General features: G+C 53.6%; 3 protein-coding genes across 3 annotated transcripts; 2 read left to right on the top strand and 1 right to left on the bottom strand.

The window, feature by feature from the left end:
• Window positions 1-508: 508 nt before the first annotated feature.
• Window positions 509-3,618, top strand: PLICBS_005040 (uncharacterized protein; the record flags this gene model as incomplete). The annotated part of the gene is made up of 6 exons (XM_018325554.2): window positions 509-1,006; window positions 1,069-1,119; window positions 1,218-1,643; window positions 1,696-1,777; window positions 1,845-2,188; window positions 2,266-3,618. The coding sequence occupies 6 exons, from the start codon at window positions 509-511 to the stop codon at window positions 3,616-3,618; spliced, it is 2,754 nt and encodes a 917-aa protein (XP_018175306.2).
• A 396-nt stretch (window positions 3,619-4,014) lies between these two features.
• On the top strand, window positions 4,015-6,576 carry PLICBS_005039 (uncharacterized protein; the record flags this gene model as incomplete). Its single annotated transcript, XM_018325555.2, has 1 exon — window positions 4,015-6,576. The coding sequence occupies one exon, from the start codon at window positions 4,015-4,017 to the stop codon at window positions 6,574-6,576; it is 2,562 nt and encodes an 853-aa protein (XP_018175307.2).
• Window positions 6,577-10,932: 4,356 nt separating this feature from the next.
• On the bottom strand, window positions 10,933-11,628 carry PLICBS_005038 (uncharacterized protein; the record flags this gene model as incomplete). The annotated part of the gene is made up of 1 exon (XM_018325556.2): window positions 10,933-11,628. The coding sequence occupies one exon, from the start codon at window positions 11,626-11,628 to the stop codon at window positions 10,933-10,935; it is 696 nt and encodes a 231-aa protein (XP_018175308.1).
• Between the last annotated feature and the right edge of the window lie 727 nt (window positions 11,629-12,355).

The raw sequence follows: 12,355 nt of genomic DNA, 5'->3' as shown, positions 1-12,355 counted from the left end.
AAAACGGACGACATTAGCGGGAAGCGATATCAAGACACCGTTAGTAACAGGGGTAGGGGAGTCTCGGCACGGTGTTGCGCGGATGCCTGAAGCCTCGCATCGACAACACTCGGCGCTTTGGGCCTCCATCAAGAACTGGCCAATCGGGTCCAGTAAGGCACTGTTGCGACCGTACTCATGCGCGATCTGTGGTCGACATTCACCTGGCCATGTGTTCGCCATGTGAACGTGGGCGAGCTTTGACTCTGCAGTGCTGTCTGTACCACCAGGGCCGGTTGGTTGGGCCGTCGGTTGGTCGTGTCGTTACCGCGAACAATTGCATGCGGAGCCATCAGTAAGTCATCTGCAAGGGCTATCAGGGGTGAAGCCGACCTGATGCAGACTCGAGTCCAGGCCCTCTGTGCCATCCAGAGTTGCCTCTATAAGATGCCGAGGCCGGTGTCGCTTGAGCATCCAGAAGGGGTTTGCGAAGGCCTCCTGGCAGAAAGCTAGCCTGCACACCTCTACCATGGGTCGAAGCCTTTTGCTCGCCCTCACGTGGGCGACTGTGCTGCTGCACGTCTTTGCGGGTACTGCTATCAAAGAGAATGGGGCGCGGTTCGCACGGGTAGAAGGCGTGCACGTCCGCGACGATGATCAGGTCCAACAAGTTCCGTCAGTCAATGTGGCGGCGGTGGAAATTGAAGCAGCGCGGGTCATCGTCGACAATGCCATCAAGGAGATGTCAAAGCTGAACAAGGCGCGACTGGAGAACCCGGCTCGGAACAAATACACTCTTAAGCCTTCAACCTTGGGCCGCAAGAGGGACGACTCGACGGACTCGGCACCTCCCTTACTGGACATCACGTCGGAAATTGCTCGTGCCGCGGCGTTGATTGCCAATGTGGATGCTTCCAGCGACACATCGCCGTCATCAGTCACGGTCCCAAAGCGCGATGGCAGATTCTGGATGGAAGGTCTGGACCGAAAAGGAACGGTTCCCTGGGGCAACGATACCACCTACAAAGTATAGACCCCCAAGAACTGACAGGCTTCGTTTGCCCATATGCTGAATAGAGGTGTGATTAGGTGTTTCGCAACGTCGTCACCGACTACGGCGCTGATCCCACTGGTAAAACGGTAAGTCGGCCCACACTCAAGGGGCGGTGCCTCCTTGAGCTTCAATGACCAACATCTAACTCCGTTTATTGTCAGAGCAGCGCTAATATCAGTGTCAGGATTCAACCGCCGCCATCAAGAAAGCCATCACTGACGGCAAGCGTTGCGGAGCAAAGTGTAACGGCTCCACGACCAAGACCGCCATCGTGTATTTCCCACCCGGCACGTATCTTGTTTCCAGCAGCATCGCAGTGCTCATTGGCACGCAAATCATTGGCGATGCAAATTCTTGGCCGGTCCTCAAGGCTGCCCCAAGCTTTGTTGGTCTCGGCGTCTTGTCCACGGATGTGTACGTCGGTGGCAAGGGGCCGGACGGCAATGACAACGAGTACTACATAAACACTTCGCGATTCTACGGTCAAATTCGCAATATCCGCATCGACATCACGGCAACGAACCCCACCGCATACATTTGTGCTGTCCACTATCAGGTCGCGCAGGCAACGACGATTCAGAATGTCGAGCTCATTGCAAAGACGGGCACGGTAAGCCGGACACTGGTCAATTGCGCACTACATGTTTCTGACGACTTCTCAGACTCAACAGGGCATGTTTGCCGAAAATGGAAGCGGCGGCGTCATGTCCGACGTGACGTTTACAGGCGGAAATTTCGGGTTCTGTAAGTCCTGTCGCCTCTTGTGCAGCCGACCGGTTGGCTGACCTAGATGCTTCTCCTCTCTACGCAGACGGTGGAAATCAGCAGTTCAGCGCTGCTCGAATGACGTTCAACGGTTGCAAGACGGCTGCCCAGATTACATGGGACTGGGGCTGGGTATGGAAGTCGGTGAAGGTGAACGGCGCCGATGTCGGCTTCCGGCTCGTTGGTGGCGATGGTAACAACCAAGTGGCATCCATTTCGTTTATCGACTCGACCTTTTCCAACATCAACACCTCGGCAATCATTGTCAAAGCACCCTCGGAAGCACCCGGAGCGGGAGACGCTGGACTTGTCCTCGACAACGTCCGACTAGACGGCAACATCGCCGATCATACGGGCAAGCAGTTGCTTGCGGCCGGCTACTACAGGAACGTGAGTAGGAGTCACTGTCGTACTGCCTGACAAGAATATCCATTTCGGAAAGGCTGACATGAATCGTTTTTTCTCAGTGGGTAATTGGTCCCGTTTACCAGAATGGCACTCGGACTTGGACGATGGGCTCGGTGGAGTACCGTCGCAAGAAGGCGCTGCTCGGCGAGGCCGTGGAAGGTCTAGAAGTTGCCCCCTATTTCGAGCGTCTTAGGGCGCAATATGAAGACAAGACTGTCGCCGATTTCGTGCACCTCAAGGATGGCGGGGCGAAGGGAGACGGCACTACCGATGACACAGCTGCTGTACAGCAGACCTTCGATCAGTATGGTGACGGGAGTAAGATCATCTTCGTCGACTCCGGCACTTACATCTTGACGGATACGGTAACTATACCGAAGAACGCTAAGGTCGTTGGCGAAGCATGGGCACAGTTTGCGGCCAATGGCGACAAGTTCTCTGATCCATCAAACCCGCGTCCGATGCTGAAAGTAGGCAACGTCGGTGATGTGGGCTCAGTTGAGATACAGGATCTCATCCTCACAACCAAGGGTGGCACTGCAGGAGCCGTCCTCATGCAATGGAACGTCAAGGCCAGCGGTCCCGGCGCCGCAGCCCTATGGGATGTCCATGCCCGCGTCGGCGGAGCGACCGGCACTGAGCTAACACCAAGAGAATGCCCGGCCATCAAAACCGGCACGAATCCGGATAGCTGCAAAGCTGCCAGTCTCTTGTTCCACTTGACTTCGAAAGCATCGGCGTATCTCGACAACATGTGGCTTTGGGTCGCCGACCACATGGCAGATGACGAGGACCTCAACTCGGCGGTCAACGACAACCCCCAGGTGTCCGTATACAGCGCCCGAGGCTTCCTTATTGAGAGTAAGGGACCAACCTGGCTATACGGCACAGCCTCCGAACATAGCGTCTACTATCAGTACAACTTTTACAAGGCAAGGAATGTTTTCACCACGATGATACAAACCGAAGCGCCGTATTACCAGCCGACCCCTCCACCTCCTGCGCCGTTCCAGAACGACGTCGGAAAGTTCCCCGGCGACCCAAGCTACGCCTGTAATGATACGGCAATCGGCGGGTGCGACGAGTCTTGGGCAGTCATGATGCAGGGCTGCCAGAACGTGCACATCGGCGGAGCAGGCACATACTCGTGGTTCAGCACGTACGGCCAGGAGTGTGTGTCCAAGCACACCTGTCAAAAGACTCTCTGGTGGCTCCACAGCAACTACGATAACAATCGCGTGCAGCACATCATTGGAATCGGCGCGGAGAACGTGTTGGTGACAGACGGCGAGGTGGTGCGTTCGGTGGATAACCTTGGGACGACCAGCGGCGTGCAGTGGGCGCAGATCTCCGTCTTCGATGTGCCGTCCAAAGGCAGAGCACCTGGTACCTGCCGTCAGCAGCTTGTATGAGGCTGCTCCGCGTCAAGGGTTGGGAATTTGGGATCGGTCTGGTAGCGCCTTGAGTAGTCATGCATCGTACGAGATCTGTCGAAGTATTTGACAAGAACGCCAAGCAGGTAGTACTGGATCGTTCAAAAGGCGTGGGAGTGAGAGCACGTCTGTTCATGGCCAGTTGCTCATCAAAGGTGTGTTATGTAGAGGAAATCTCACGGTTTTGACTTTCAACATGGAAGTCACTGCACGCGCACCCCTGCTTCACGCCCCTGGCACGGGCATAAATAATGCCACCTCCGGCTTGTATCTTCCCCTCGCGCAGTGGGCCTTGTTCATCATCAGTGTCTCCCGCCAGACAAGCTACAGCGCCCAACCTTTGCTCGCGCCCTCTCGTCAGATTCATCGTGAACAATGGAGTCGAGACCGGACCATGGCTTCAATCCATTCTCATCCGAGGCAGGGTCCTATGGCGCGTACGACCTCCCCAATGATTTCATGAAGGGCCTCGACCTTTCTGATCCCTCTTCCCTTGGGAAATTATTCGGCATTCAGCCACCACCGCACAAGTCTCCAAAGGAGGTTCAATTGGAGGCCCGACGACGCCGCGACCACATATTCGCCCTCCACGACAAGCTGCGAGCCATCCTCGAGCGCCATGAGGCTACAATCCAGTCACGATGGTCCAAGAAGAAGAAAAAGCAGCGGCTCGAGGTCCTCGCCACCGCGTGGGGGCCGGGCATGGCGCCTACGCATCGACCGGACTTCGAAGCCTTCCGCCGAGAGACGGCCGAGCAGCGCAAGGCGGGGGGCACCAAGTTCAGAGACCACTTCATGTGGCCCTACATCAACCAAGAAGACTTGGTTAAGCCAAAGACCCTGCCGCTACTGCTTAATAGCAGGGGCCGCCATCACCCTTCTGAGTTCGCCGGAACGGACTTCGACGCAGTGCACCTCGGCCTGGTGAGCCAAGCCGTCATGCCTGTGTTCCTCAATGGCCATACCATGATCATGTCCGTCAAGGCAACAGACAGGGCTAAATACGGCAAACTACTCCAGTGGGATGATCATCCCGACGCCTTTAACTGGTTTCACACCCGGACGCAGGCCCAGCCCGGCGAGGGCCTGCTCGTTCTTGAGACACAAGAAAGGCTGCTCGAATTCCTTGTTGCGTGCTGCCAGGCTGTTCTGCACGACATCCCAAGTGACAGCCTGACGACGAGCACGTTCCCTCTTCTACCGGAGCCCCAACTGAAGAGCGAAAAAGACATTGACGGCTTCGAGTCGCTGGCAGTCATGGCAGCAGAAGCACCATATCGCGTCCCTGCGCAGCTGGATCTCGAGAGAATCGCGAATTTACTTCGAGCCAGGGCTTCTGCGGCGGAAGACCACTTGTGGGCTTTGCGAGAGGACCCAGGGTACTTTGCCGAGCACCTGGGCGAGCTCAAGGAGCACCGGCAGGAAATGATCAAGGACACAAAGGCTGACGTCCATCCGACACTCCGTCCCGGTAGAGAAAGCATCTTTTGGGTACGCATCATCGGCAATGTCGTCGTAAATGCCTACCTAGAGCTCGAGATATTTGCCGAGCTCCAGGCGCAGGCCGAGGCATTGCGGCCCATGTACGCCAAGTACGGTACGGCTTTGTCTCCCGCGGACGACTTGCCAGAGGAATTCTTCGCCGCGTTGCTCAGATTTCGGCATTATCTTACCAAGGCAGCCAAGGGCATGTTGGAAGTTCTGAAGGGATCTGTCATGGCTTCGCCGCCATGGCGTAGATTCTTCGTTCGTGAGCCGCCTGCATCTTTCGGGTCGACTGCCATGCGACTCATGTCGAAACCAGGTGTGAAGATGACCAAGGTTCAGGGGGAGCTGCTCTGGCTCCTCCGCACACTATGGGAGGATGGGAATGACTTGTTCTTGATCAGCATGCCCCTTGCTTTGGACGAGCTGGAGCGGCTACTTGAGACACAACCAGAGGCAAACGAGCTACTGACTGAATACCTCGCCAAGACTGTGGGCAGCCTGTCCATCGTGTCGCAGTGCTTGGCTCAACTGGAGCGATTTCAGCCATGGTCCCGATCCTTCGAGTCGGCCTTAGTGGAGAGAGATGAAGCCATCAAAAAGGAATATGCCAGGCGCACGGGACCCTGCGCTAGACTAATGGCGGGTCTGCGCGAAAACAATCTCAGTCGAGCCGCGAAGCTGGGTGACCCATCCGACAGGAAATTTGCTTATCCATCCGAGAAGCGGCGCACGCGGGAGAATACAGACATTTTGCGCCGGGCCGAACAAAACCTCGACACGTTTTGGTCAAACATTGACCAACTGATTTACAACTCGTGCGGAGACCTGGATGGGACCGCTGCAGGGAAATTGCTCTCGCAGGAGCGCAGTTTACAACGAACACAGGAGTGGGTTGACGAGCCCTCGACGACAGCAAAGGCACAAGGGCCATCCGGGTTCAGCGTGGGAGGCCATGCACCGATCTACAAGCCATTGTCAACTCTGTACTTCGGACTCCCAGGGAAGTCGGGAGTTACCGAAACAGACAGTCTCCCAAAGCAAAAGGTGAAAACGAGAGGGCCTGCGTCAAGCGCAAGAAAAGGTGACACACAGCCTGAACCTGTGGAGGAGGCGGCTGTGGCGGATCGCCCAACCATCTTTGTGGGCGCGCGAGACCTCAAGGTGTTCAAAACACTCTTCTTCGACCCTACCATGTCATCCCATCCCGGAGAGACGCCGTGGAACGACTTCCTTCACGCCATGACCTCGACAGGCCTCTTCACCGCAGAGAAACTGTACGGGTCCGTCTGGCAGTTCCAGCGAGTCAATGCATTCGATCAAAGTCGAATCCAGTTCCACGAGCCGCACCCACACGGCAAAATTCCGTTTGTGATGGCGAGGCGCTTTGGCAGGAGACTGAACAAGCACTACGGTTGGGCAAGGGACACCTTTGTTCTGAAGGACAAGTAGTGTACGACGTCTAAGTACAGTCTCCTCTTGTCTGTAGGTTGTTGAGGCACATACAGGGCCACTCGCAACTCTATGAGGCAATGGAGCCAGCTTGGCATTAAGCAGAAATTAGCAACATGCCTTGAGGAAAAGGCAGAGGTCAAAGGTAAAGGCAAAGCTAGCAGCAAAGGTCAGAGGCAGACGCTAGAGGTGGAGGCTCGTAAAAGAGCTACTATAAGCCGATGCCTAGCTTCGAGCACGAGCAGGACGCGACCTTGTCCCTCAAGTCTTCGAATAGCACGATCAGGCCAGCTCATGCGGCATTCCACTTGTATTCATCATGTTATTGAAACCGCCGCCAAGTAGTATTTTCGGATCGAGATCCGTGTCGACAAGAGGCAACAGACTCCGTACATGTAGCGGTATCCTTCAGGCTATAATGTTCCACCAATGGACAGCGAATAGTTCCTTCCGAGCCACTAGCAGTCCATCCCAGAAATCGACCCTTCGCATCGAGCCCCGAGCAATTTTAGTTCTCATCCTTGTCGTACCAGTCGTTCCATCCCATCGGAGTGACTGCATCAGATCCCGTGGTGATGTCTTTGGTGTCGCTCACGTCCTTAGGACCCGCGTTCGTCGGAGCAGCAATGCCCATGCCAGCGAAGGCAAGGAAAAGGGAGAAGAGTGTCTGAAGTTGCATTGTGAGTACCGTTGAGTAGCCGTGAAAGAGTTGTTGTAAAATATTTCTGTGGACTTGCGGAAAAGTACGAGTTTTATGAGGATGATTCAGAAGCTAATCGGGATTTAGACCTGGGCCCACGCCATTTATATGTGGTTAAGATGTCTCGTCAAATTCGGATAATCTATGCCTCCCTGCCAACGTTCATACGTAACTGGATGCCAAAGAAGCCGTGTTCCGACAATAGCACACAGACATTACGCGATGCGGATCCCACCGGCTCATCACATTCTTCATTGGGGATGATTATACGACCTGCAGGTGATAATTAAGGAAGCGGCGGCAAAAGTTCCTTGACGATACAGAGGTATCCGCCGTTGATCTTGCTGGATACCGCCGTCGGCCACAGATTCAAGACTTCATAAAGACAGTATACTTGCCGGGCTTTCACTCACACTAAGCCTCAACTGGAATCAAGGGCAACATCCTCGGCGCAAAATCCGACGGAGCTATCGGTTTTTTGCCCCGACTTTTTGCTAAGCTTTTAGCCTCCTAAGCTTGAGAGTCATAGTTGAGGTCAGCCGTTGACGGAAGACGGCACTTAGCCTACCATCGCCTCCTTCCGGTCCTCGTACACTGCCTCCCTCCGAAACTGATATAAGCAAGAGATTACAAGACGCTGGTAATCACGCCGCGGATGACGGGAAATTGCGGGATAGCGAGGCATGACCCTATGTCTCGCGTAGTTGCCAGTGGGACCTTGGTGAGTCCATGGGCAAGTGGCCATAGCGGGGTGGGTAAAGTGCACGTTTGTACTAAACCCTTCGATGAGATTCTACATGTCCCCCAAAATCATACGATCAGATGATTTTACTAGCAAGATAAGGAATTTCAGAGCATCCATGTCCTGCACACCAAGCCTTTAGGAACGAGGTCCTCGATGATCTTGACCTTGCACTGGCTCTGGCGCATTAGCTGCTGACCTTGAGAGATCGACGCTAGCTCCGGCCTTGAGACCTAGGCTTTATCTCCGGCCCCGGCACGTGGCACCGACTCTCAGGGTTGCTCGCTAAATAATAGCACGGGTGAAGGGCAGTTCCGAGTTGGGTGTGCATCTCAAGTGGCGTGTCAGAAGGTATTTCGTTGCCTCCCAGGCCTTGCCGACTTGAGGAACGAATGCCGTCGCCCATGAAAATCCTTTTGGGGCTTCTCAAAGCAAACAGCTTCTCTTGTCCGCAGCCTGTTGAGTCACACACAGGGTCACTTTCACTCTATGGAGCACTGGAGCCAGCACGACGTCCAGGAAGAATTACCAAACTACCAACTAGCGACGGTCGGATTGAAGACCGCACTAACTGGGCAGGAAGGTAAGAATGTAACCTGGCTGCAAGCGAGCCAATGAATAACAATGAACTGGTGGAGTCAGACCAGGAGACGATGCTGATTGCCGAGCACGATCACATTTTCCCACTAACGCGTTAGTCTGCGGTTCCAGAGCGAAATCTGGTTCTCAAGAACGGACATACCATTGCCGACGTTGCATACTCGCAACTGCGGGTGCCACCAGGGATCCTGATTCCTGACTCAGCGGAACTAGCTTGCCGCGCATTGGTACGATAGATTGGTGACAAGGGGCGGCGTTGTAAGGGCAAGTTGGGGCCGGCCGGGATGGTGGCTAAGCGAGGTGCATGCCGTCGCTACTGCAATTCGAACTGGTCTCAAATCATGCGGTTTCGAACGCTTTGTCCGGCCTCGGCCCATGTGTCTTGTTCCCTGAACAGGGGGTGCTGAGCTCGGTACCAAATGTGCATGATGATATGAGCATTCGTTGGCGTACAAGCTGGAGTTCCTCCCAGACCAGCATGTGCTGTCCTGGCTCGGCTCCATATACACCTTGGGTTGTACGTTGTGACCAGGATAAGGGTAACGCATCCTCGCCGCGACATCGTATCGCAGCCATCTGTGCTACTTTTTGGACTGTGTGTTGAACTACTCATCTCTCTTCCAACCGCTTTCCTTTGGTCTGTCCAACTTATCCGTACCGAGAGTTGTTGAAACGAATATGTCAGCCATCAAAGGGAAAAGAAGAACAGAAAGTGTGTCTGTATGAAAGCCTGTCCAACTAATGTTTTCTGCAAGGAAGTGTCTAAACTTCGCAGCCATCAGAGTCGGAAACTTCTTATGCCCCATTGATCCATGATGATGAGGACTCAGTCGATAGTGGCAGGCACCTGCTGTACAGTGAGTGCGAGCCACGTCTGGACCTCAAGGGATGGGAACTGAGTACCATTTGTCAACCAGCTTCGAGGAAGTCGAGAATACTTGCAGTTTCCAGTACGGCGTTATTCTTGGCTTCTATGTGTTGCCTTGCTGGGGCCTTTCTCCTATACCAGAGGTCCCTTGAGGTCAGCGAGAGACAAGCCCTGAAGCTTACGACTTTCTCGTGTAGGTCTATCAACCGCGCCTTCTTGTTCGAGATAAATTAAACATACTAATGGAACTTTGGTTACAGCCCCGGCCATCGACTCATTTACACCAAAGTTGGCAGTCCAGGACTTCATAACGCACCCTATCGCTTCCAACGACTCTGTTTTCCGTCAAGATCCCAGCCCTATAGTTGAAGCGGCGTGGAGCCATGTTGCTGACCTGGGTGTTATTCCATTGACTCGCGAGCAAGTCGTGGAGCTGGGGAAGAATCCCTCTACTGTCGTGAAAGCGCCTACCGACTGGGGTGCTGGTGACGATACATACCTGGGCCAATTAGACGGGATACATCTCCTTCATTGCCTAGACACTATGCGCAAGAGCCTATATCACAACTTCCATCACTACCATCCACACGGCACTTCGGCTAGTTACCGCTCCCATCTATCACATTGCCAGGAGGCTCTAGCTCATTGGCTTATGTGTCGACCTAGTCTGGACATCATTACGTTCAACTGGGTTGAGAAGCATAAAGCGCCGTTTCCGGACTTCGACATAACCCGCAAATGCTGGGATTTTGATCAGCTAATGGCATGGCAAGATGACCAGCGCCTTCAAGCGATAAACAGTGAGCGATGGAAAGAGTTACACATCCCAGATGGCGTCGTACCCAATCCGTCACCGTTGTTGAATGAAGAGACACTGAATCACACTTGGCCGGATGTCAAAGGATGTTAATGGAGGGTCTGATAACAGTTTAGACGTGAACAGACCCCAGGTCTGGCTGTATTTAGTTCCAGCCAGGAGTCTGTCTCGATGGAAATACACGGGAGGCCATTAGAGGCAGGTTAACGCACCATTTATTGGACTAAAGAGGACGCTTTCGTGACTCCATTCATAAGTCACCTTTTTCACACGCATAGCGGTGTGGCATGCCTCCGAGACATTACCCAGGAAGCTGGGGTGTTTAGAAACCGTTCCCTCTTTCCCTTAAGTATAGAGAGGGGCGCAGGTTTCGGCAATTGTACCAATCGCCTTCATATCCCGTTCTTCAGTATTTGCTTCATGTTACCATGTGTGTGCCCCTGACAACATCGTACCCAACCGTCAGTCAATCATGCAGGCATATCGTCAGACAACACCCTACTGGTCCTATACCTAGGTATTGTTTTACTCAAGGAATTATTTATTGACTTGTTCCTGCTTCGTATGCTCAGACTGCTATCTAATATTGCCAATTTTTGTGCTCCCCGTGTTATCGGCGATGCTATAGATCATGCACGCCCTTCGGGCCAAAAGGTAGAGAAGCGTTGGTTTGGCGTGGAGATGACGGGGTTGCCGTGGTAGTCGTCCACGTACACGTAGTCAATGCCGACCTTCTGGATAAGCCAGTCCCGAGGAATGGTGTAAACTTCGCCGTTTGGCCCTTCCGTAGCCTTGATGACCCACTGTCCATTCGTCTTCATGTCGTAGGCACCAGTTGGCGCGCCGTCTAGAATCCACTGCGTGAATCCCTTCCAAGAACCATCGGGAGACCAAACGAGGATACCCCCGTCACAGCCACGGATAAGAGAAACATCGGCCCAAGCAACATTGTTTTGGTCCCAACTTATCTCCAACCAAGAGCCAAGCAGCTGTGGCTGGCCATTGAGCATGCTGCTATCAACGCCACGCTGGACGCGACCCTCCCAACCAAAGGGTATGGAGACAAACTGAGTAGTCTTGCCAGCAATCCAGATGTACTTCCAAGGAATCGAATCGCAGGAGTTGTGGTAGAAGTAAAACCCTCTCCAGTCATTGGCGTCATTGTCGATGGTGATTCCTGGGCCGCCATTGTCCTGGTCGCCCCAGGTGAGTATCGGCGTCGTGCTGCAATCCCATCGCTTAGAGAGCTGAGAGTCTTGAGTGACGTTCTGGCGAACGAGGCCACCTGTGTGGTAGCTCTTGAAGCTACTCTGAGGGACGGACATGATGGCTATAGGATCCGCGTTGGGAAGACCGGGGGGCGCCTTGTTCTTTCCGGCTGGAGCGCCAGGAAGAGCAGCAACAGCTGCAACGAGTAGAGACAAGTTCATAATTAGGCGGACCATATTGAAAGAAGACGTGAGATGAACTTCTTCCGTTCAACAAAGGGAGATTATTTTCAAGCGTAGATGCTTCTATAGGGGATTCAATGTACTGCCATCTGATCACTATATATATATATAAGCCTCATGGAATGGAACTTCATGACCGGGTTCGGCACCTGACTGTCCACAGAACACTGTCCGCTCAGTTCTGATGTAGATAGGCACCATGTCGGCCGCATTGACTGAAGATAGACTAGAACTTTTGGTTGTTCATTACAGCACGGACGCACCGCGGTCCCTAGACCGAAGGCACACCAAGCTACCCGTAGCACGTGGACTAATCAGACGATATGTGAGGCATTTGCGATATTGGAAGGCCGATACTACACAAGAAGTGGTGGAATTACACAGACGTGGTTGAAGGATTTTACCCCTAGATCCTTCACTGGCCCACATTGCCAAAAATGTCATTTGCATACTAATCCCGAGCAAGTATCTGAAAATCGGCACATGAATAGCGGATAACTAGTCTGGTTTTGATCTGGCCCTGGAGCCGCGTAATCCTAGAAGCAGCATTATGAGATGTGACATGGCCCACTAGACGAATTACCTGTTGTGGTAATTTTAA

This window comes from Purpureocillium lilacinum (genome assembly GCF_023168085.1).
Source record: "Purpureocillium lilacinum CBS 284.36 DNA, scaffold_3, whole genome shotgun sequence".
Taxonomy (NCBI): Eukaryota; Fungi; Ascomycota; class Sordariomycetes; order Hypocreales; family Ophiocordycipitaceae; genus Purpureocillium; species Purpureocillium lilacinum.
The sequence above is the reverse complement of the archived record's forward strand: the minus strand, read 5'-3'. Positions and strand labels throughout refer to the sequence as shown.